At 40.4% G+C, this 27,041-nt stretch overlaps 1 protein-coding gene across 1 annotated transcript in view; it reads right to left on the reverse strand.

Moving 5' to 3' along the window:
• plcl5 (phospholipase C like 5) overlaps nt 1–18,821 on the reverse strand; it is an 82,142-nt gene extending 63,321 nt beyond the window's left edge. Inside the window, exon 1 of the mRNA XM_042504726.1 lies at nt 18,085–18,821. Within this exon, the coding sequence (XP_042360660.1) occupies nt 18,085–18,387 (303 nt within the window). The 5' untranslated portion in view covers nt 18,388–18,821. The remainder of the gene's footprint in view (nt 1–18,084) is intronic.
• Between the last annotated feature and the right edge of the window lie 8,220 nt (nt 18,822–27,041).

Here is a 27,041-nt window from a genome sequence, read left to right on the forward strand (position 1 = left end):
AGTGTAGAAAAGCATGCAAAAACTAAGGACTTAGTGAGAAAATGCCTTAACTTACAGCAATAAAGCAATAAACAACCTTTTCCTAAAATATCAAACTATTCCTTAAAACCTGGGTCATCAAAAGGGGGTCCAGGGGGGACCTCTAGGGCAGGGGTGTCCAATTTTTTTGAATGAGGGCCAGCTGCTTCTTGCATGGGTTAAAAAAAGGGTGAGAATGTATTCAACTTCCCACCACTCCTGATGCCGTCTTGCCCTTCTGTATATAATGTCTGATCGCAGAGAGGGGGGGCAGAGTGGTCGTAACAGTAACCGTTACGGGGTCTGTGTAAAACGTAAAGGCGGAAAGACGTGACCGTGGGCAGCACGGCGGTGACGTTCTGACAACATGTTTAGGTGTGCGACCCACCACGGGAGATCTAAAAAACAGCTGTTAGCTTGGCAGCAAACTCAAAGATGAAGAACAGCAGCCATAAATGTCTGCAAACTGGGAAAACAATAAGATTCAGGAGCTCCATACCCTCCTAGAGGACAAGATCAGCCACCACACAACAGAGAAGGTAACTGATTGTTATTAACATGTAGAAAGCACTGCAGATGAATATATTATGTGTCACACTGGAGGCGGATGCTCATGTGTTAAACGTCCTGCCTCTTTTGATCATGTGTGCAGTGAATAATCACACGCTAGAGCGGAATGATGGTTCTGTTTAAAAATGCACAGGAAGTGTAAAGGGGGGACTTCGTTGTAGCCCTATAGCGTGATCTCCATCTTAAAGATGCCACTTTTGACTTAATGCTTCTTTGCTGTGGCCATGTCTGCTACCTAGCAGGAAATATTTGCTGTTAGGTAATCACCATTATGAGGTGAAGGGAAAAATGCAAAGTGATCATGCTTAATTAACCAATAATGTGTGGTGGGCCACATATAGAAAGTCAAGCCAAGGGCTGTGTAAAATTGGTCCATGGGACATGATTGGCTCTTGGGCTGGACTTTGGACATGCCTGCTCTAGGAGGTCCTCAGATTTACTATAGAAGGGCCCCCACTTTACAAATCAAAATTTAACTGGAAATACATGATAACATGAATCCAACATATCTTGCCTTTGGCAGTTTCCTTCCTTACCTACCGGAAGAGCAAATACAAGCTAAGACTGCAGCCTCAGGCTGATCTGGCGTCCTGCCTGACAACCTCCATCTGCACAGTTTATTATGCAAAGCAATTTTACACTATATATGCAGCAGGGGGTCCCTGCTTCATTTCTTTTCCACCTAAGGGGCACTTAAGCTGAAAAACACTTAAGACTCCTGCCTAAAGAGATACCTTCCGTGTTTTATTTCTCTTATTAAGTTCTGTTCTTTATAAAATACTTTAATAAAGTGTTCTTATCCCCTAAAGGGAATAACCTTCAAAATAATCAAGTTTTCACTGTAAATTACTGTGATCAGTGCCCTCTTGCAACAGGAGATTTAGATGTGCAGGAAAGTTAAATCCACTTGAAAAACAATCTGTCAAAAATTATTCTCCTTTTAAATGATCTGGTTACATTCAAATCTTTCAAAACCAAAATTATGACCTTCACTCATAAACCAGCGATGCCAAGCATGAAGTTAATTATTGTCATTCAGAGTTTCTAACTCATGCATCACTGTTATTTGAAAACTGTAATAGCTTTAAATGTGTCAGACATGATGCTTTAAGACACTTGTATCCTTTGTACGGATCAATGCTGAGCTCTCAATTAATTAGACTGAGATTCTCATGTTTATTTTTGGCCCATGCCACCCACACCCATCAGCATCCAGCAACCCGCTGACAATCAGAGCCAAACACTGACCCTAATTCTGCCTGATTACCAAACAGACTTTCCTGTTGCATGAGTGTCTGACCTTTTCAAACAATCATACAATCATGCACTCAAAATTTAACTTGCTCATGTGTGTGCATCCAACCCTGTACAAGCATTCAAATAAAATTAGATTCCTGCTACCATGGGTAAACTGTCTTTCCTCCACTGCTCCCATCTAAAGAAGGCACATGACAACAAGTGCTCCTCTCACACACATTGTCAAGGCTGTTGACAAATGGGTCACCCTGTGCTGAGAATTTGTACCCACTTACGCTGACTGACCTGCTCTGTTCAGGCTAATTGGAATCTGACATTATGTAATGGCATTAACAAGGTGCCCACATAAAAAGTACGCATTGGCAATAGAAATTAATTCAAAGGCCAAGCTGGTTATTTGGCATGTTTTTGCCCATTAACTGCAAATTGCATGCACTTTTCAGATTTTAGATTCATTCGCCTCCAAGCAGCCATTAGTTTTTTTTTTTTTTCCATTTCACCACAGTATGAATATCTAATATAAAAAAAATGGTCTATTTAAATGTTAAAAGTCCCATTTTTGATGTTAAAAGTCCCATTTTTGACATGTTACTGTTGTTATAAGCATAAGTGGTTTTAATACTATTCCTTGATGATGCATTTAAGTACTTTAGGATTTTATTTTAAATTTTAAGACTTCAAAGTTAGCTGCAAAAACAGCAATGTTTTTGTTGGAGGGACAAATCAAACCCTGGTCATCATATTCACAGCATCCGTTTGTTTAATGTTGATCTTCCGGTGATGATTTTCAGACAACAGAGCTCATGAATGATTAGTTTTATTAGTAGTAGTTTTATTTTATTTTCAGGACTGTCAAAATCAGAGTTTCCTTGAATGGACCATAAAGGAGAGTTGCTGCTCCCAACCACATTACCTCGCAATGACAACCAAAATTTTGACAAAAAGTGGAGTCAATATATAATGGATTCAGGTCTATGAATGCAAAGTGCAACTAATGGCTTTATGGAAGATTGGAAATCCATTGAGTGCCCCAGTGATGACACGGAAGTTAGCTTCACCCGGGTTCCTCGTCAAAAAGTCTATGGGATTTTTCCATTGGCTTCTGGATTACTCTAAAAAATAAGGTCTTTGGCAAACAAATGTTTATGATACTTACATGTTTTGTACAGCAAGATAATCTTCACAAACAAATGCTACTTTTCAGAATTTTGAAGCCTAAATGTAATTGCCAGATGCTAATATTAGGCTATAAATGAACTTCACTACAGTTGCATAATTTAAAGCCACCAACACAACAAGACTGTAAAGCTGTTTGCCACAGATCAGGGTGATGACGTTCTGTATTCTCATTTAGCCACTTGTCAGCTACTGCCTTTTTAAAGACACAAAAAAGCTTCAGAGTCTGCGAGTGGGGTATTTAAAGACATATTTCAGGCATCTAACCAAAAAAACATTTTAAAAAAACCCACTGACTTTGAGATGAGGGAACTGGAACTGGAACTGGAAGCGATAATGAATTTCCTGGTTTTGGGATGGATTTCTGGGTTTCTCTAAAGGTTGGGCAAGTGGACAATTACATAGGCTATTGGCAATTAGCTGAGCACATTGTTGGTTGTTTGTTTTGGGTGATTTTTGGGGAATTTTGGTCATGTTATTTTGCTTATTTAATGGTCTGCTTCCAAATAATGAGAGAGACCTGCTGTGTGTGTACAAATACAGTGTGTGTGAGAGAGACAGCAAGGAAAATAACCTCTAAAGCCAGCATATGTTCTCATCTACTCTGGTGAATTAAGGGTTTATTTCAACCAAACCAGAATCAGAGACACAATGCGTTAACAAGGCAATTAAGCAAGTATTGCCCAACACAACTTACATTAGGCCTTTACTATTAAAAATGGTTTCTAGTGAAGTCTAGTTAGAGCTCAAATATGGAAGACTTGGTTGTTTTTTGGGGGGAGGAATATGAGAGGGTGGGGTGGGGGGTAAACCACAGGGATTCTGCTGTTCTGAAAGGATGTGGGTTTTTCACCACTTGTTTAGTCACTGTTCTGTGACTTTTATCGACCCTTTCCTGACTCATTTTTCCTCTTGCTGTGAGGGAAAAAAGGTGTTTGCTCCTCGCTGAGAGGCTCAGCAGGAAGTACAGCAGCCGAAGAAGCAGAGATAAACACAAGTTGGTGGAAATAAAATTCATTCCAGTTTAGCATTGCAGCGTCAATTGTCAAAACGTGTTGCACGTATGCAAAAATGTTGGTTGCAGCAGCATTTGCAAGTAGTGTTGGAGTCCTATAGTTCTTTGACTTTGGTGCAAATCTTGAATTTTCTTTCTTTAGTGAAGTGTAACCACACTTCCCACACGCTTTTTATTTTGCTCTTTACAAGATGAAAATTTAATGAGGGAATGAGGGACAAACAAATCTAAAATGTTAAAACGTACCTTCTTTTGACTATGCTTCTTCATTTTTGTCAAGAAAACCAACATCAGTGAACTTTCTCGCTGTCATCACCCACTTTTCTTCCTCTCTTATTTTCCCAGCTTCAGGGGAGAGCTCACCCTACAGTATCAGATTTCACACTGTAAAGTCCCGATCTATCTCTCTTAAGACCCCTACACATGCAGTGCAAAGAACACACATGAAATCACTCACTCCAAAGTCACAGCAAAGCCCAGCCCACTCCCCGTACACACACAAACTGTATACTGTTAAAGAAAACATACATATACAAATTGATAGGCAGAACATTGAGCGGCCAAGGCCTGGTGGACCAGAGGCCCAGAGCAGATGGAAAGCTGGGATCGCATGTGAACGCATGTGAACGCATGAGATCGCATGAGACCGCTGAACATAAACCTCCAATCCCCAAACTCATTTCTTACTTATTCTCAAAGATGACTGAAGGCTTCCTCTCTCAGCAACACATACTGTTCACTATTGCAAACATACATAAACCATCTAGATGCATGTGTAATACACAAGAGATGAACACACACACACACACACATACACAGAGCCTTCCCTCACTGTGCTGAAAACACAATTGTAGATTGTGAAAAGAAGTGATTTAGTAAAGCCCTGAAGAAGAAACCGTAAATAATGTATTCAGTATAAGCTGCAGAGAAACAAACTGACGCTGCAAAGGAAATGCTAGTACTGTGTGCATGTGTGAGCGTGTGTGTGTGCGTGTCTGCTTAGAGCGTAAGTGGAATGTGTGAGTGACATGCCCGGGCTTGCAGTGTAACCTCTGGAAAAATGCTCCAGGGTAACACAGGTTCAGGTCACAGGCATCATGAACAAGGACACGAAAGGAACAAGAAGCAGCCAGTTCAACATCTTTTTTTTTTAAAAAAAAAAAAACAAGCAGATGGTCTCAGTCACATCTGTGCAAGAGTTGGGATGAACAGTAATTATTAAAAATATAAAACTGTAGTGCCAACCAAAAAAAAAATTGTGTTTAGAATATTAAAAAACTGGCCTAATAACCTGCGCCCTGATGATTCTAATGTGATGGAAGGAGCCTCAAGCTCCTACACTGAATATGTGGAGAGTTCAAATTATGGAAACTACTACATGCAAAAAGATGTTGGTAAGACTGGACTTGAAAACTTACAAGTTTAAGGAACAGTGGGACAGTTTCATATATGTCTGGAGGGAATAATCTGACCATGTAAAGATACTGATGACGAGGTATAGTACACTTATGTGTGACATGTTGCACTAACACCTGGCACATGATTGTGACTAAATCTGCCTTTTTTGTATCAGTGTCTGTCACCTTTTAGTTTACCTGCCTGCTTGTTTTTTTTTGTGTTTGTTTCACATTTCTCATTCTGTTTCTGATTTTCTTGTTAAAATTTAGCATCTCTTGCGGAAGAGGAACATCTAATGTGAGAGATTTGTGGTACATTTGATTTCATCTCGTGTTCAGCCTGTGTAGGTGTTGCAGTTTAAGAATAGCTCATCAATAAAGGCACATGCGATTTCTTCTAATGTGTGGGCAGCCACCACAACTACCGGTAAATTATAACAAAACATTAAACAAAAACACAAATGCATGAACGGAAGAGCTTAACCAATAGCATTTTTCCTCTTATACTTTTGTTATACAGGCAAATACTAAGGTTGAAAAAAAACCCCTGTCAGTTATCAAATCAAACAAGACAATTAAATTGCACTTCATATCCCTTTCCAATCAAAAACCCACTCAGCTCCTGTGCTTAAAGCCCCAAAATGTCCTTATCTTGTGCCATCTGTACTAGGACAAAGAGAAAAATGGCACCATCTGTGAATCCCTGGCAAAGTCTGTGTACCAGTGGCTGGTTATCATCAACCAGAGTGGTAAAAAGACGTCAGAATACAACAAGCATCTCCGCTATTGTTCATGAGCATCACTATTCATCAAAAAGCCCAAAAGCTAGAACACGGTATTGAACACTGAGATGTTCCTCTCATAGCCGTGTCACCTCAGTGCTACAATTTAAATAAACCTGATCACAAGTTTTTCACAGGTAAAAGATTTCTATGGTGTGCTTTCAGTATCATGCATAATCTTTGCATCTGGCTTTTGCAATGCATTGAGATGTATTGCGTTGTGATACGGGGAGATACACAAATTATTTTTCACTTGCTTTAACATTGCAAGATAAGACATTCGCCTTGGCAGAGCTATGAGCGCTCGGAGAGCTCTTGTAGTTTGCGCATGTATTTGTACATGTACACACAATGTATTTGGTTTAAAAATTGAAATGGTGGCCTGTTGGTGGTGCTAGGGGAGTTATTAGGATTCATCTATAGCATTAGCAAAGCTCTATATTATTTGTGCATTTATATGCACAAATATAAAAACACTGAAGTCTAAAGTAGCACAATGATTTCATGTTGAAATAATAAGAAAACAAAACTTTGCTCCAGAGCTTTCAGTATTTGACAGTTTTGATATGCCAACAACACATTTCAGTCAGTTCCAGTAAAAGGATTGAGGTTTGACACCCACCACGCTAAGTTACATGACTGAAACCTGCAAACTGATCAGAGGATAATCTTGTTATGATGTCTATCAATAACACCTTGAAAACACAGCAGCCTGCTTCACTTTGTAGACCTCAAAAACAAAAATAAAAAAGCACTTTGTGCTGTTCAGCTTTCAGAATAGATGACTATAAGATCAAACCCACGATTACAAATCTATAAATAAACTGAGGTCTGTGGTCTGCTGCTGCTTGACATGGCGCGAGGTTAGACAGAATGCAAGGGTGGAGGAACGCAAAGTTAAAAAAATAATAAAATAAGAAATAAGAAAGCAAATATAGCACCGCAGAGTAGACAGAACCCAGGAACGACACTGGCACCCACACTGACAAGGGAGAGAAAATACAGAAACCAGACAGCAAAAGAAAGCCAGAGGGTTTTTTCAGTAGCTCCACAAGAGAAGTCTCCACTCATATCTGTGGAAGTTCAAACCTCCTAACACAACCTTACACTCTTGCATAACCACTGTATTTGACCAGTGGTGAAACTACCAAAAAGTGCAGCAGAATGTACCTTCAGTTAAATTCGAGATAACTGTGGTGAGCGATCAATATTTGTTGCCCACAATGAGGTCTGACACACACTGATGATAACCTGCATGTCTACATATATGTATGGAAAAAGCTGTTAGACAGCTTGACTTGTATATGACTCAGACTACACACACACACACACACACACACACACACACACACACACAGCATACTGAAACACCTAATAATATCCATGATGTCCTAACATCTCAACCGCTCTGGAATGCCTTAATGCACATCCACCCACAAGGTCATATGGCCAAGTTGCATCACTTCCTTCCTCAATTTTCTCTTCTTCCTCAGTCATTCGTTTCTCCTCATCTTATTGCATTCTCTCAGGAAGCAGGTCTGAAACATTTAGTTTTCTGTTACGATTAACTATGCGTGAGGTATTTCCTCCCTCCTTTGCAAGAGTCCTGCAACATTCACCATTAACGTCCACTGCTGTCACTTAAAATACTGGACTGCAACTGAAAATGACCACACACATGCACAGAGGCGCACAGGTCCTAATTCATCCATCACACCGTTCATTCTACTAATCGTCCTCTCTCTGTTCTGATGTCAGGCACAGAGATAGCGGCACCAGACCACCTTGAGCAGCAGCAGGAGGAGGAGGAGGAGGGGGAACAGAAGAATGAAATGGTGCGGACGTGAAGACAGTGCGCTCCCTCCGGCAGGCCAAACCAACAGATTGACTGTCTGAGTAAATAAAGCCAGGCCATTGAGGACTTGGCGCTGGTCTTACCTGTTACCCTCCTTTTCTGCTCTTTTTAATTAAGTTGCGTACTGAAAGAAACCCTAAGAAAAAGAACCGCCTTCATCTCCTGTGTTGCCCTCCCATCAGCGGGATTACCTGGGGAAAGCTTCGGATTCACACATAAATCTGTAATATAAACAGATGTGAGACTTGAAGCACGTATGCTACACGTCGTGACCGAAAAAAAATAAAAGAACGAGAGTAGCACAAAATTAAACATGATTCTTGTGAATAGTCTTGAGTGTTGAACAGGATGCAATAAAGCAATGCATTCTCGGGTAATAACAGATTTGATATTGCTGTCAGACGTTAAAAAATGAACAACTTTTTATTTTGGTGGGCTGTTTTGACTATTGCAAACTGTTTCATCACCCTCAGTCACACAGTACTCTTCAGATGGTACATTCCCTTCCTGTCTTACTGCACATTAACAAGAGGAAAAAATGTGACTGAGAGGATGTGCCACATGTTCCAATACAGGCTGTAAAAAACATGTCAGAGCAAAGCCAGGTGGAGCATCTTTCACAGACATGTTGTACCTTTCATCCATCAGACTCTTCTAGTGCAGATGAACCTGGAAAACATCCAGCCTGACAAATCTGAATATTACTTATCCTTACTTATGTCCTTGAACAGCTATCCTGGGAGACCCTTCAGGTTTCATCTCCCGATGTGTCCTGCCCAGAGATTTTTCTCTGTCACGAGGTCGGACCACACGTACAATAAAACGCCCGGCACCCTGCCCCCGCTGTGGTGTCATCACTGTCACACGCGTCCCGCAAGCATTATCAAGATAAGGCATCACCCTAAACACACCCTGGCGGTGTCCAATCAAATCAATTGTTCTTGTTTGAGAGAGTTGTCTTTGTCTGGGGCCCAATTTGACACATGGGTAATTGAGGTTCCAGCTCAAGTCATTATCCTTTAAGGGAATAAAGGCAGAGGACGGATTAAGAGGCAACTTTAAACAACCCAACCCCCTTTAAACAAGAGGTGGAAGGCCACAAGGGCAAGAGGAACTCTACTGGTCGGCGACGTCTCTCAGCAAGGGGAAGAGTTCAAGGAAAGTTAAACACATCAAATCCTTGTCAGGGCAGTTAGTCTAGTCTAGTGTTTGCTAATTAGCATTACTAATCTGAAACTGTAGCTACCGGTTAGAGATGTCATTTTGGGTTCATTTTGCTTTCAATAGGTTGACACCCATTAACCAGTAACTAACCAGTTACTTTTGTAGAAAAAAAGAAGACATAAATACAAGAGGCCTTTCCTTGTAGTCTGGCATACCCACTTTTTTAACGCTGCATTTCAAAGTGCTATCTATTTAGAGGCAGTGAAAGTTTAATGTTTTGCAATATAAATGATTATTTTTATGGACAAAAATTCAAAACTTTTCCATGACCCATTATCTGCTTTAAAAATGAGTTTCTACCCTAGTTGTCCAGCTTTTTTCAAACATAAAATTAAACTCAATTCAAACATAATTTCAGCTAGTGGGCATACATAAAGGGAGAGATGGAGCATGGGAGAAAATGAAGAAACACAAGTGATGGTAAAAAAAAAACTTGTCACATACTAACTCATTTTCAGGCCACATTATGTCATCAGCTCCAAAAAATAAATTTAGAGTTATTTTAGAGTACGTGGAAGGTTATCCAAAGAAGATTACTACCACAATTTCATTACACAAAAAAAAAAATTCCATTACTTTTTCAGATCTTTGGATTATTTTTTACTATTTCCATGACTTTTACAGACCTGGAAAACATAATTGTGGAATTTCACGACTTTTCCTGGTTTTCCATAACCCTACTTATAAATGTCTTGCCTTTTAGCCTGTTTTATTTTTCCGTTGACTTTGCTGATAGACAGCCAGTCAGCTGTGTTATCACGTGGAAGCCTGCCCACTGCCAAACCTCTGGTCTCAACTCCTCGGCTGCTCTGCACTATGCACCAGCCAGGTCAGTCAGAAGCTAACATTTACTCACTTATGGTGCTGCTCATTCAGTGATTACAGCCAGTAATGCTGTCCCAGTAGAGAAACGCATTAGTGGGGAAACACTGTACTCACCCTCCAGCTTTCCCCTGGTCCCAGTGAGCAGCTTCATCTTGAGCTGAAAAAATCCTTTAACATTGTGAACTATGTTAGCACCATAAGCTGTGCTGACACTGCTAATGGCACTAACAGAGCTAACAGTGATAATATAGTCAACAATGCTAAAGCTCAAATTTGATCCACCATATCGGAGGGAGTGCATATTGTTTTCATAGCAATGCTGTTGGGTCAGGACGGCATCACTAGCGGTAATCCTTGAATTGCTAGCTATGTAGCTCCTACCAGACCTGGAGGGTGCGCAGTGCAGTAAACTGAGTAGTAGGAAAATTAACCTATAGATCAACATATGTAACCAGTCAGAAATATGCTCTGCGGTTAACCGATTTATTGGTTAATGGTTGACCGTTAACCAGTAAATCAAGGGTCCTGGTTCCCATCCCAAACAGAAGTTGGAGAGATGACACATTTCAGTGCCAGGGGTTTTTTCAAAGTCTGACACAAATTACAGTTGTAAAAGGTGTTCGAAACCAAGCTTAAATATGTCTCAATAGAAACTCAGAGTGTGACTGATCTATTTGATTTTCCCCTTCTTCCAGATTCCTCGTCTTTTCCCTACTTTCATCTGATAAAAAACAGCGATGCAGCTTGAAGAGATAACATATTTTGGAGAGACAAGAGAAACTTACAAGGTCTATCAAATAATCTTGAACTAACAAACCAAACAAAAACATAAAACTAATACTGTAAATCACAGCTCCATCTGGCTCAACTGAGAAGATAATCACTCTTGTTAATGTATTTGGGCTCCTGAGTTCAGTGTTTCTTAGTGTTTTAGTGACCTTTATAAAACTTGCTCCCCATTTGACATGAAACCGTGGATTCAGATGCAAAGAGGTCTATTTGAGATGTTTGTATTTTGCAGATTGCTGCTTTGAGAAAGGCAGCCAAGAGAGCAAGCGATGATTCAGCAGTCCCAGACGTCTGTAATCACCACTTCACATCTTCTGCTGCCTCCTTCCCAATGCAGTGCAGATCTCTGTTTTCCAAAAATATCTAAGCGTTCAGCATGGGGTGCTGCTGCAGGAGACATGGGAATTACTTTAAAATCCTTAGACACATGCATTTTATTCCACATTTTTGGATGTCTTTCCATATTTCATTACTTTGAATTAATTTTTTTGGATGAAGCTCTTAATCTACGTAAGCCTGTGACATGAGCAGTGAGGCGTGGACACGCTCTTATTCCAGTTCTCATCATCATCATCTCAGATCATCCCACTAAATGTAATCAGTGTTATAAGTTCAGGCTTGTACTGAGGTGTCCTAAGTCCTCGACAGGATCAACCAAATCTCACATTAGCCAAACAATAGTCAGGGGCAGAGGCAGCCTGATGGGATCCATCATAGGGCAGAAATAAAAAACCAGGGGTCTGTGTTGGCAAGAATATGGAGATCTGATACATATCACAATACAGGGGTACGATTCAATATAAAAAAAATCTTAATTGGAAAACTTCACTGTATTAAGAACACACTTAAAAAAAAAATCATTAAGTTGCCGTGAACTGTTAATTCTTTTACGCAGAAGGTAGAAGGTACTGTTATCACCTAGCCTGACCAGGAAGCAGCCTCTGTGTCTGCAGCTGTCTGTATCACAGAGCAACATGGAAGCATGGAACTAAATGAGGGGACTGAAACATCCTTAGTAGTAAACTGCACACTGACCGACAAAAAATAAATAAATAAAAACAAAAGCACAACTGCTCAACTTTAAGAAATCTAACTTGTTTACTTTTTTATGCTACCAGAACACTGGAATCTTCATGAGTATTTATCACAGTCTCTAACACGCTAGCGACATGCTGTTACATTGGATTGGAAGAGTCACATGGCTTAAGATATATTACATCACTGAAGGATCTTACAGTTTGGGGATATATGCAACACAAAATTATACAAATGCATCAAAAAACATAATATTGTGGTACTTGAAAGTATCAATATTTTTCTACACCCATTGTTAAGATGCTCCTGTCTAACAGATCCCAGACAGCTACATCATAAAACAGGTTTTTGAGTAAATTTTTGAAATGTCACAAAGAAAAACACACTTGAGTTTCCTTCACTGGGAGGCTTTCTGAAAATATAATACACTGCAACTAAATACAAAAGTAGAAAAATAATTACTATTGAGCACTGCTTTTGACTGTCCGCTGGCACTACTGACATAAGGCAATTTACATATACTGAGAATGTTGATAATATTCACTTTGTTGCTGCTGCGAGAAGATAAAACAAAGACATGCACTTGTAATTGATAAATGCATTGATAAATAAGTGAATGGCCATACAATCACACCTGCCTTAAACATATAAAACAACAATATGTCAGTACCTAAAAGCAACAGTCGATAAATATTTTGGAACATCAGCAGTCACTTGTTGCAACTACTGAGCAATTATCAAGCTGAGCTTGCCAGCAAACAAACTGAAAATTATTGACAAAATAATTTCTAATTTAAGTGAGTTTAAATGCTTTGGGTGATACTGAGGAAATAACATCATCATTTGGTTACAAATACCAGTTTATGAGATGTGTGCAAACTCAAGGATGCACGGGGAGCCGATGTGGTTGAGTAAGAATCTATATTCCAGTGGAAACAACATGTTGTGCTGAGGGAGTGGGGCCACCCTTTCTATTTGCATAAGTCTATGCATTAATAAATAAACAAATGCATGCATCAGCAGCTTCATCTCCACACTTGTTTTGCATGTGAAGCGGTATCTGACAATTTGCAGAGAAGTGTAAAAGAAACAGATAAAGTAATATCTGTGGATGCCTCAACTAATTTCCATCACAGAGGACAGTATCCAACTCTTTTCACAGGGTCTATAGAATCAATGACTTGATACCAGAGTACAGCTTCACATTATAACATGATCCACTTTTATTAAGCCCCAGACGACAGATTTTTTTAAAACAGTAATCTAGTTTATTATAATGAAGAGATCCTCCAGATTCTAGAAATATTAACATAAAATGACTAAGCGGCCATCCATGATATCAATATCAGTGAACCCATGTGGGATGAACTCAGATGCACCATAATAAAGAATCCTCTATCCATCAAGTTTGGGCAGTTATGAAAGACACTCATGTCTGCATGGCCAGCTTTAAGACTGGGATACTACAGGTCCTCTGTTGAGTCTGTGGCATGATGCATGGGAGCTGTTATCAGGGCCAGAGGTGGTCAAACACAGCACTGAACTGCTTTTTCTATTTATACTGTATAGTCAGTGAATAAAAGGAGGGTTGGAAGGATAGTGGCAGAATGCATCACTTCACAAGAGGCAGGTTTGGATATCAAGTTACACCTCAAGTTTCTTGCTTTCAACCCCGGAATTGTCTGTGCTTTGAAAAACAATAACAAGGTATTCTCAGAAAACACTTTTAAAGCTGGTGGAGGCAGAAACCTGGAAAATGAAACAAGCAAAAAAAAAAACTGCAGATTATGAAAATACACCCTCTTCCTGCAACCTTCCCTTTTCTATCCTAAGTCCCTCCCACCAGATATTCATGGGCATATGCATGCACTTCATACAGAAAACCAGTGTTTCCCATACATTAATTTATTAAGTCTTATTTCATTAAAATAAAAAAGAAAGAAAAAGAAGAAAATTTGGTCATTTCAGTGTTTTGTATGCAGCTACAAGCTACCTTGCATTTCTGCCAGTGATGTTCACTGAAGCACCTGCTTGTCACTGCATTACTAGCAGCCGCTTTTAAAAATGCTTTGCTTTTTGGGGGGATGTTCTTGCAGGGCAGCTGCCACACATCGGTGTGAAAGCAGCTTTAGATTGATTGAAAATCAAAGTATCACCTCCTCCTCTAGGATGTTCTCTTTCTCACTCATTCTGAAAGGCTTTAGCTCTCAGTCGACAGGATTGACCCCTCCATAAGTCTATCATTCATGCCCCTTATTGAGCATCCCGGTACACTCTTGAGCTGATGAGGGGCTCACTGGGTCATGCTGGCACTCAAATCTATTATATGAGGTCATGTATGAGAAGATGAATTGATATCCTGCCACTCATGGAGGCTGAGAGCAGAGGTGGATGGGAGAGAGGACCTTATGCAAGACAGACTGATAACTGTGTCTGATCTTTATTGATCTTTATTCCAGATAGACATTAACAATGTTACATCATTGATGTCTTTCCCTTGTTTTGTTTTTTTGGATTCCTTTTAACCTGACCATGAACTGTTGTCTTTTTAGATCTCTGCAAATATATATTTGACCTTTAATCTGCTGCTAAGGTTAAGAGCTCTTCGGATTGCTGGGAATACAGGGAGAAAAGAGTGAATAAAGGAAGGAAAGATATGGCAAATATTTGGGATAGGTGCAGTTATGAGAGATACAACAACATCATCCTTAAATTCTTAGTAAAATCATGCTCCGTCTCTTGTCGTGTTGGCTGTCAGTTCCATCCACCCAGCAGCCAGGCTGGAGCCGGCCTTGCAGCTGTCCACAGTCCAGCATTACATAACAAGGCTGCATCACAAACCCCCCTCTAGACACTTTGCAGCCTCTCCAACATGACTCTGTCACCTCGCTGAGGAAATGGCAAGAGGACAAAGTTGCATTCCCGCTGAAGGGATGGACGCAGAAACTCCTCTCTTCTAAAGATTTGCTTGTCAAGGGGCCAAGTTAATGAGGTAATGCAGTGCAGTAATTGCTCATTTGCTTCCCTATTCCCATGGACCGATGGCCCCTTCACCTTTTAAACCTCCACTCAAACACACACACACACATAAAGCGAAGAGTTGCTCAAGTGTGGGCGGCTGTGCTGAAGCTATACATGAACCAAGTCTACAGAATGACTGACCCAGTTTCCCGCCATACTCTGCTCGAACAGTGCGAATCAATTCGTGACTATAATGTGCGATGCATCATTCTGGAGGTGCTTGAGCAAATCAAACCCTACTTAGACACACCTGGTGAACATGAAGCAGTATCAAATGGTACAAGACATATTTCAGGCTGTGCGACAGGAGTGTTTCACCTTGAATATCTTAAATGCTCAAACCTGTTCTACAGGGCCGTGTGACCAGCATAAGACAAGTAACTGAGGTAATATTTGCTAACAAGATATACCTGAGGGACTTTGTCAACTTGAAATGTTCCTGAGAAGAAGAAGCATCAGACCGGTAAAATGTTTGGGAAACGATCTGTTGAAGTCTACTGATATTCTATTTAAAAAAAAAAACGCAGTTTAATAATTGTTTAATCTCTGCAGAAGTGTCTGAAGTGCAGCTGAGACATAAAAGAAGGGAATTCCTCAAGCTGTGCACACTTTAACAGTGCAGTTTCCCTGTTATTCAGCTGATCAGCGTAAAATACAAATATGAAGAAGAAGCCTTGGAAATGTCAGTGCACTGAGGGAGAGTATAATTGATCTCTACTGGGGTCATAACAAGCCACCGTCGAGAGTCATTCAAGGGACAAGAGTCCACCAACTATTCATGTCATTCCAGTATGCTGATTCTCCTGAATTCAAACTATACCACAGAGGCCGTTTCATTCCAGCGCAGTGAGCTCAGGCCTCGGTTACATCGACACAGCCTCAGGTACAGTTAATGGGTTTGTGCATCACCACTGATGAACTCATTTTCAGAGCTGTCCCTGGTTATTTTAGGAGACAATGCATGAGAATTCGCCATTCTTCATCACACCATGCAGGCGAAGTCCAGCAGGATCACTTTCTGACACCGTGTGAACATGATATTCACAGAATCGACCTTTGAAGATTTGTTATCAATCACATTCAGACAGCACAATCCCCTCCAGCTTCCCTGTCATGTTTTGCTCATGAGTTTCAAATCTACGGACTTATTGTTTTGGAGGCAGAGGAGGGATTTAGGGCTTTCGGGATGTGATATTTCAAGATTTTTTGTTTTTGTTGTAAATACCAAGGAAAAGCCTCAGGATGAAAAATTCTACCTTTATTTTTATTCCACTGCGTTGACAACAGTCGACATGAATGTCAGAGTCTGTGTCCATACAAACATACATATTGTTTGTGGAAGAGCGCACTGTAAGGCCCACATCCAAAGGGAATCCAATAATGGGGGTAACAAACAATTAGCCAATGTTTTGTGTCAGTTGCTAAGCAAGCAAGGTCTGATATGACAGCACGCAACTCTCCAGTGTGTCCCACCTACGCAATACTTGTATCTCCACCAAGGACCCCATGCAGTCTGTCATGCCAACTGCTTGCACTCGGTGTTGTAAAAACAATGCATGCGTATGCACTAAAAGCATAGCATGAGGTAAAATATGAGAGCAGTTGCCATTCTGCCTATCTCAAGAGTGTGGAAGACCAGTTGATTAACCTCCAGTAATGGGAGCACTTATTAGGGCTGGGCAACCATTAAAAATATTAACATCATATCGTCCATTTACTGAAAGAGCTGTTTAGGAGAGAGATGCCCCACAAATCAGATTTTTATTAGGCAAAAAAATCAAAGTGTACCAAATTACGTGCACCATCTGTTTCAACAAAACCTGCTATAACTTCTGCATTGCCAAGTGTTAAAAAATTACCCCAGGTGTACAGCAACTCCTCCAAAAACTTTATTATTCTTGGAATGTATTCTAACCCAGATACCATAGCAGAATATTAGGTATCCTACACTCGGGATGCACGATATTAGATTTTTTTTGCCAATATACAACAACTCATTTGGCCAATAACTAATACCAATATCGATATATCAACTTTTTTCCCACCTAATTCTAGTGCTTTTAGTGGAGTGGAATTAACATCATATTATGCATAGTCTTATCGTAATGGCCGACCGGCAGATAGAGACAAAAAACACTGCTTTTTAGTGTATGTAATAGTCATTCATTGTGCAAAATAAGAAAAGTACTTCAACTTAGGGTCGATGTTTTGTACATGTTCGCTTTGTTGTTAAAAAACACAAAAAATCACGTTGCTGACGACATCCTGATATTATCGTGCATCTCTATGTTACACATAAATCCAAGGGTGTAAGTTGTTGTATATGCCACCCCAATGTTGGGGTGGCAAATACAACATGGCATGGCATGACCTAGCTCATTTTGCTTCTGTTTGAAGTGACTGTTAAGATGCAACCTGCATGTCTAAAGAGTTTAGGACCTCAATAAAAATATTAGTTTTTCAAGATGATGATAGCACAGCTGACTTCATGTCAAAATGTTCACTTCATCAGTAGGTTTGACACACAACATGCAGGGACAACACAGAAACGAAATCCTTTGCTCCCTCTGCAATGAACACCCTGAACAATCTATAATAGACACTGCAAGTTAATCTGCTTTTATCTGTTGCTGTTTGAACACTCCCTTTTTTAAGTGTTTTTACTGTGTGTTTTAAATTTGTTCTTGTATGTTTAAAATGTGAATTGTGTTTATTGTTGAGCCCTGTCAAATGAGATTTTCCCTCATTGTTGGGACAAACAATAAAGTTTATCTATTCTATTCTATTTACATGCTAAGAAAATATAGAGGAGCCTAAGTGAAGATTTTGAACCATTGTATTGTATATCTGCTGTTGGTTTGAGTGTGGGACATCAAGTATAACGTGGGGTCATTCCCTTATGCATCTGGTTGTGTTAAACTTCTAAAGAGATTTACTAAAACAAATCCATCTTAATCCTGATTTTTCATGGGTGAACTCTAAGGACTCCTGGAAATGTGTGGACCACTCTTGTGTGTCACCTTTTCTCACACTGTTATGTAGTGCTGCCACTTAGCAGATTCCCCTTGTGTCACCTTGACAGTGGTTGACAAGGAGAATTAAGTGTTTCAATCAACCAACCTTCATGATGCCGCAAGGTGTGTTTCCAGCTCCCTGACTTCTCTCGGCGGAATTATCACGGCTGCCACTCCCGATCCGTGGACTGCCGTGCTCCCTGTACCGTCCATTGGTGTAAACTCCTTCGGCCCCGTAGCCCTGGGCAGCGGCCGACACCTCCAAGTACGCCCGGGTACCGGTCAGAGTGACCGCCGCCGCATCGCCGGTGATCCCCGCTGTGTTAGTCGCGCCCTGGGCTGGCGGGGCGCCGATGGTAGGCTCCAGAAAATGTCCCGACACAACATCTGAAGCGTGTACCCCTGCCATGATCCGCCGGTGTTACAGCAAAGCCCTCCCCTCCACGGTGGAAAAACAGCCCATTTTCTCAAAGCACGGTGGACTTGTTGACGTCCAGGGCGGCTGTGCTCCGGATCACCAGAGCTGGTCCATCATCAGGGCGCACCGTAGCGTCTGAAGCCGGGCAGCGGATGGTCACACTGAGCAGTCCTGGTCAAACACTGAGCAGACGGCGAACACCGCACGAGACCTCCTCCGATTAGCTTTCTGGAGGCGTCTACTGAAAAACACTGAAGATACTGACTTATACTGGGAGATTTTCTGCTGCCGTTATGTTTGCAGCTTGCACTTTCGTCTCCTTGTCCTCAAAAAACTGTTTCGCTCACCACGTCCGCTTCTGTGGACTCTCCTCTGTGCGCACCGCCTCGCGTCCTGCTCACTTTTGCAGAGCTTGCAGACGGCAGAGAGCTTCCCCTCACATGCATCCGCGGGACAAATTCAAGACTGCCAGAGCGCAATCGCAATAAGCCCCAAAACGCAAGCACACAGGAGCGCGTGCGCGTACAATTAAAGCCAGCATCTCCTGCGCGCGCAATCTCAGTTTGATTCCACTGACGTGCGCGCGCATCATCTCCTCGCTGTTAAGGCGAACAGGCTATATTGAATGTTTGTGCGCTCAAGGCCAAACATTGGCTCGTTACTCATTCTCTGTAGGCTCAACAGTTTTATTACAGAAAATAGCAAAATTATCTTTGATGTAAAAAACAATGTTTAGCTCTAAACTCACTCTCAAACTCACTCTCTACCGTTTAACATGCTCTCCATAGGAGGGCGCTACAGGAAAAGATAGTTAAACATATGATTTAAAAGTCTTTAACCCTTGAAAAACAATGGATTTTTTTGTTTGAATTTTTTGAAGCACTTGGAGTAGTATATATATATGTATATGTATATATATATGTATGTGTCTGTGTGTGTGTGTGTGTGTGTGTGTGTGTGTGTTTTATGTAAACATATCCATTTTTTAAAATTTTAATACAGGCATCTACCAAATGATTGAGATGGCCATTCATGATAATGGTAAAACAGTAAGAAAAAAAAAAATCAAACAAACTGAAAAGGCATGCTGTGTAAAGAAAAAGGGACATACCCAGACCGAATAGTAGAGATGGCTTAATCACATTGAGTTGAATTGAAGATATAGTGACTGAAAATGTGCTCTTGCAATAAGTTTAGCAGGAAGTTATAATACAAACATCTACATGAAAATTATTATATCCAGGTTGTTTTTTTTTTTTCTTATTCTTTTTCAGGTCCTGATCATCCAGATTTACTTAAAAGCTACAATTTTCTCTTGGAAAATGAATCACCACCACTTCAGTGCTTAATAAATCACAGATAAAAATCAATATAACTCTGCTTCTGCTAAAATTATGGCAAAAGAAATACAAAACAACTAGTCTTGTAGGCAAGTAAATAGTTCTTTAGTCTGTCAGTCACCTACAGCCAGGTCAAGTAACTACTGCTGCAGTAATAGGTGTAGATTGAGGGGGGCACACAGGGGACAAGTCCCTCTCATTATTTAGAACATGTGCATTTGTCCCCCTCAGTAAATACATTAAATTTTCAGAGGAATTTTGTTATGAAAAAAATCACAGACATCTACACCATGAACTGATGCATATAAGGCACAAATTGGTGCATAGAAAAAACAATATGCAGGAAATTAAGTATTTGATTCTGTAATCTTTTTAAGAACCAAACCTGCCATTTAATATAGTGTACGTCCCTTAAGCGGCAACCTCTTGGGCTAAAAAATGAAGCCAATGCAGCAATGTCAAACTACAGTTCCTCTGATGGCTAACTCCAAAAGATAGTCAATAGACTTGCATGTGATAATGTCCAACTTTATAGCAGGAATAAAAATGTTTACAGTCTGGAACAAAAATGGTTCTGGTCTCTATAGCCTTTTTCAACATTTATGACAATTGCACTTGTGTGAATTTTTATATAACTCACCCATTTACATTTTACAAACTCTTAAGGATGCACAGGATTAAGAGTGGGGCTTCTTGGGTGACAGGACGGCTGTGAGGCATCACAACAGTCTGAGCGTCAAATCTGCACCTCGCTTCTCTAAAGCTTCACCTACTCGCCCAAATAGTCACAGTAGCTTCATCCGTCATGGTTAAGGTTACAAATACATATGTGAATTATTTGACCAGCACACACATTTATAGTTTAGATATTTGCTTTGTTTGGTTTCTGCTTCCCTCTTTTTCCTTTCCACAAAGAAAGTCTCGCTCGGACCCCCTCTCTTCAGTCATCAGGAGGCAGTGATATATTAAGGACAGTTCACTTGTGGGTGAACTTGATACTCTTCTGTTAACAAACTTCTTTCATTTTATAGGTTTAAATTGCAAAAATGTACAACCTGAAACAGCAACAACCCCATAACCACAAATAAACACTATGGAAGAAAACCCGAGTTGCAAGAGTCAGCTGTTTTTGTCCTTGCCCATAGGTGGTGCAGGTTGGATTGAAACAAGCTCCATAATTGCAGGTCTGAAAATTGCTGGTGCTGCAACTCTGCAACTAGATGATACTGACTGAGCCAATAGGTTAGATTAAGCCCAGTATTTATAGTCCATGTTTGTAATGCTGGTGAGACAACTGTAAACTTTCTAAAAAGCTACTGCATCTCTTTCACCCTCTGTTTGTTGACCTACAAGCACATGGGTATCCGAGCTGTGACTCCTCTCTGTTTTCTCCCTGTCCTGTCTGCTCACTCAGCCCTCTCTGTGCGGGATCATCAGCTGTCCTGGGACCTCTCTCTCCCCTCAGGCTATTGGCGCCTCATTCCAGATGTTTCAGCTCTTGATCCCCATCCTTCAGGACATTCAGACTCTCCTCTTATCTCTCTTTGCCTATGTTTGTTGCCCTTTTCCTATCTGTGTCTGAATGGTGTGCTTGGGTTTTGTCCTTGTTAGTTTGTGTTGTCGGTCCTCTTTCCAGGTCTCGGTGGTGCAGAGGAGGGCATTTGGCTCAGGTCCTGTCTGTGTTGTTTCTGCCATTTTTCACTGTTAGATGTTTTTTGGGGTTGTTTTTTTCTTGTCTGAAATAAAGGGATAGTTAAGGGATAGTTAAATTTTTTGAAGTGGGGTTGTATGGGGTGCTTATCCTCAGACAGTATTTCTGTCAGTCAGCACAGCCCCAGTTTGGAGAGGCATTCTGACGTCCGATATAAAAGATAAGCAATGTACTGCTGTGGGTGGCAGTCAGCAACAAAATGTATTTTAGCCACCTAAAAAAAGATTCAACTAATAAAGTCAGTATCACTTTAAGTGCATTGAGAGTATTTTCACCACTTAACCTTTCTGTCAGACAGCCCACTCTGACAGGGAAACCATTACTGCTTCAGTTCCCAATATAGGCTCTCATCAAAACCACCAAACTCCACAGACAGTGTTTTTGTGTGACTTTGGAGAATTCAAACTAATCTTTTTAAATGTCAAAGTCACATAATAACAGAATAACTATTTAAGGCAGCAGTAGACCAGCAGCTTCTGTGTTCAGAGATGTTAAATCACTGTTTTTCTCAATGGAGTCTGGTTTTAAAGAGAGCGATGTAACGGCTTCATTTTACCATCAGAAATCACTGTCTGTCGTTATGGTAAAGGAATAGAAATATTCTAATATAATAGACAATCAAACTGTTTTTTTTTTGAGATGGTCCTTTTTTATGTAGCTAAAAATATATAACAAACTGAGTTATTGTTGGTGATGTCATATCCATGTTGGACTCCAACTGGGGGTTTTTCCAAACTGGGGGTGTGCCAACTGGCATCTACTGTATGTAATATACTGTTATGGAGTTTTTTAAGAACTCCATACAACCCCACTTCAAAAAATCTGGAGTATCACTTTAAGGGTCAAAGATCAGAGAGTGTCACATACTGTACAGATTGTAAAGCGCCTTTACTCAAACTTGTGATACTGAGCTATATAAACTTGACTCAAGCCTAGCTTCAGGTGTGTCACGTCAATGACACAGTGTGTCCTTGTTTGATCAAGGCAAAGTTCTGCAGTGCAGTACAGAGAAAAGACTCACCAGCTATCTCTCATCATTTAACTGCAATTGTAGCTTTATGATGGTAATCCTGCTCACAATGCACTTCAAATACTGTTTTCACCCACCTAATGTACCAAGGAGAATATTAATGGTTAACCTGAGAAAATTTGTCTAATTTATTTCAAAAACATTAGGAGAAGACAATGAGCAACTTAACAAGACATGGCCCAAATATTAGCAAAGAAATAGTAAGAAAGTTACTATAAAATTACCACAAAATAACCAAAAAAATAAAAACATGAAAATGAAATAAAATGTATTTATTTCATGTATTTTACTTTATTTGTTATGTAACATAATTTTAATATGATATAATTATAAATATAAATATAGTTTTCAGAGTATTATTTTTGATAGCTCTCTAAAAAATAATTTTTAGGTTATTTTCTTGTCACCTTTAACTAATTTCTTGAAAGTTGTGGTACATTTCCTGCCCTGTTGCCCAGTCAAATGGCTTGTAAAAGGTGTCTGAATGCAAAAAAACTGACAGCGAACCAGGTTTCCAGGGGTTAATACAAAACACATGCACTGACACTCCTCCTTAATTTCACAGAATCACTCTTCATCAAAGATGCAAAGACACTCTTCCTCCACTTCCCCTCTTCTTGGGTATCGATTTGAAGACAATCATCAAGAGGAAACAACAGAGTGGAGACTGTAAATATTAATCCCACTCATTTACACTCAGAGTAAATTGGAAGGACTGCAGTTGTGCAACATCACTGCATGCAGTGACCTTGTGACCTTGGCACCCCTGTTTCACATAAAACCGGGCATCTGCTGACGCCTCTGAGGCCTGGACAACATAAACTACAACAATGGTGCAACACTCAAAGTCAGGCCAACTCGCATCATCAGACAAGACATGACCAGTAAGCTGGGATAATGCAGCCCCATTTATAACCCACTGAGGAGGGAAATCAAATCACAGTCAATTTGTATGAAAGGAGTCATGTGCAGCAGAGAGCGGGAGCTCAGCATCTGTTCATAATTGTCAGATATGGCTGGACTAATCAAAGCCAAAGCAACGTCTTTACATCATGGACAGACTTGATTCTATATTGGGATTGTTATTCTTTGTGTAAATGCTGCCAACAATAGGGAAATTTTTTCTGGCAAACAGCAACACCCACATGACACATAGCGGATTGCTGTACATAATATGTTGTAATCATCCAGTATGTTTTGTCAGAGGGTGAGGCTCTCTGAAGAAGCTGAGGGTCTTATTCAAGGGTGTTTCCACGTGGATGTTTGCACAGACCTTGGCGGTGATAAGTGGCTTAATCTGCAGCCAAAACACAGCCTCTCTAATCACATTCAGCCCTATGAATGAGGATGATTTACAGAAACATGAGCCGGGCTTCATCTTAAGGCTGGGAAGGACAGTGAGAGGGAGAAGTGAACAACCTCTGTGAATGTATGATGTGACAGAGTGAAGGAATGGAAGGCTTGCTGGGAGACAGTAAACGTCTAGGAAGAGGAGGAGGGGGGCTGGAGAGATCTCATACCCCCCTGTGCCTTTCCCTCGTGATCTCTCACAGGGTCATGTATTATGCATTCTCAGAAATAATTTAACAAAAGTTCTGCTTTTAAAAGCCTCCCCGCCTGGCCCAGCTGTCTCGCTTTAATGTGAAAAGTCTGACGGCCAGTCTCCAAACTTCAGCTCCACGTGGATTCAAACCGAGGAGGAGGGGGTTGGTTGGAGTAGTTCACATGAGTCCACATGATGTGACCACTGTGGGTCTTGTGAGAGAGGCCTCTCAATGATCCACCCACAAATACTGTATGTTCAGTGCTCTGTAAAGCATTGCATTACTCGGTGAAAACATCAGGGCCTGATGAATGACCAGATCAGGAATGATGGAAAGAGCAAAACATATTTTAGGTTCGTCTGAGGCTAAAAAGAAAAAGCAAGCAAGAAAGAAAGTGAAATGCAGAGTGAGCTGTATCAGCACTCTTAAACACTGAAATGTCACTCTGAAATAGCATTCTTGTTGTTTTCCATTGAGGTTTGCTATAGTTTCCTGCGGCAGGATGTCAGCCATGGCTATGTACGGTTAGGCACCGCTCCCTCTTGCTGCAGCTTCTGTCAGATTCAGACCAATGGCCCTCCATCACCATACCTTTAGGCCTCTAACGGCCCCCTCCTCCCACCAGGGCCCATCAGTAGAAGCCAGGCCATCTTATTGATGACAACAGGCTATTGATCAAGCCTCTTAATCTCAGCTGGCTGCTGAGGGAAAGAAGCAAGGGTCACTTGGTCAAACGTTCAGGATTTATTGCCTCGTGAGATTTTTGTAGAAAGCCATGTGTTTGACAGTTTATCACCTCCTACCTTTTCTCACTTACAGCATCTAGGTCAAAAGTCCAGCCCGGGTGCTTATTGTGGCCCTCGAACCATTTCTGAATGCCCCTTGGCTTGATTTTCAAAATATGCTATATGTGGCCCGCCACTCAATATTAGTCAATCAAACAATATCAATTTGCATTTTTCTCTTCACCTCATGATGGCAAGACTATCACACAATTAGTGGATATGCACCAAGTAGGAACAATGCAGGCAGAACTGATGTGTTTTCATAAATAATTTTCATTTTGAAAGTGCATCTACATATTGTTGTTCCTTGTTGATCCTTGACCAGTCACAACCCCTCAACTTACACTTACAAAAAAAAAATCAATGGGGCCACATGGGCCAACCCCCAGGGGACCCAGACTGTTATTAGTGAAGGTTTGTCTCTGTCCACACTGTTACACCATATCACATATATACATTGACTGGGTGTGAAAAGTACATTTAAATGATGACATCTATAGAGGAAGTTCCTTCTGCTCACAGCTGGGGAGCACAGGGTGTGTCTTCCTGAGCTTTGCCACTGTACTTCCTGTGCCTGCTCATGTGATCATCAGCCCAACGGGAACAGAAATTTTGTATAAAATCGTTCCTACCAAGACTTTTCGTGCAGCCTAGTTTTTAAAGTTAAATTCCACATTTATGGTTACCCCCTAAATCCAAACAAAAGGACAACCCCACCACTAAATATGAAAACACAATTATGTAGATTATGTTGATTTCTTCACAGCGTCTGTTTAGAAAACAAGCCTATATTTTGAATGATTTATTTTAAAAGATACAAATTGCTAATTTTACATTTATAACTCAAACGTGTCCAATTGTATGTAACTTTACCCCAATTTACAGTATATGGTCAAACAGCAATTGGAAGTGTGTAGATTTCAGTCGGAGAACAAAGTGACAGTCACATATACAGTTAGGACAGACAGCCATGAACATCCAATTATTTATTATCTAAATGTCAAGGATTTTCATCATTTCCGTGATAAGGCTAGAAACATAGGTGATTTATTAAAGCAGAAAGCAAGAATGTTGTTTACAAATACACATTCTGTTTCTTTAATTAATTTCCAGGAGGACATGCTTGGCCGGTCACACCTGTCCATTTTGGTAGCACCAGCGGTGTCACGTATGTATAGAGCTGCATTCCAGTAATGAAGAGGTGAAGAAAAGCAGGAGGCCACACTACACTGCCATCTTTGCTGTGCCAATCAAAGTGGTGCATTTCTTTTTATTTATGCAAAATTATATCTAAAACAGATTAAAATATATATATTATATATTTTGACATGTTGAAGCTTTTTGCTCTCAAGTACAAATCACGTTTTGTGTTAAATCATCACTGCAATTTCAGCCCATGTCTGCCCAATCAGTGCATGACTCCCTATCTGATCCATTGATCTTTACTGACACCTGGTGGTAACATGGCATAGTTCAAATATCTATATGCTCCTTTCAATACCTGCTGTAAAGATCACCCTGTCAGCTAGTAAAATCCAGTTGCGAACTAGTCAAGTGATGGATGTGATATGAGTTTCATACTGGGCTGGCCATATCTGGTAGATTTATGATGTCAGTCTTCAAAACAGCTTCATTTGACAAGAAAATTATATTTTAAGACACTTGTCTGATACCACATCAGCCGTGAAATAGTTACCATCAGTATTCAGATCACATAATCATGGCTGTTAGACTTATGATATTATAACTATTACATAACAGCCGGGTCCTACAACCAAGGAAAGGCAGTGAGGCTTATTCTATTTGACACCTGGTGCAAATTGAGCAATACGAACTCTCTCTCTCTCTCTCTCTCCTCTCTCTCTCTCTCTCTCTCTATATATATATATATATATATATATATATATATATATATATATGTATATAATTGTACTTTGACCCAAACAACCACAGCAATCCAACTGCCAATGGCAACCCAAGACTATGAGAAAAATGATAAGTACACAACTGAAACTGCGCAAACTGATGAGAACACCCTCAAGTGAGCTAAAACACAATTTCTACTTTTCATTAGTACAAAAAAAGAGACATAAAATTCTGCAAAAACCTTAAACTAGTGAGTCCAGCTGCTGCTGTCTTCAGCTCCCAGTCCACGCTGTGTACTGTGGTACAACATGCACTGAACACAAATTTAAATGCAGCACTTTTAGTTTTTTCACCCATTTTTTACATGTT

The sequence above is a fragment of the Plectropomus leopardus genome, chromosome 17 (assembly GCF_008729295.1).
Source record: "Plectropomus leopardus isolate mb chromosome 17, YSFRI_Pleo_2.0, whole genome shotgun sequence".
Taxonomy (NCBI): domain Eukaryota; kingdom Metazoa; phylum Chordata; class Actinopteri; order Perciformes; family Serranidae; genus Plectropomus; species Plectropomus leopardus.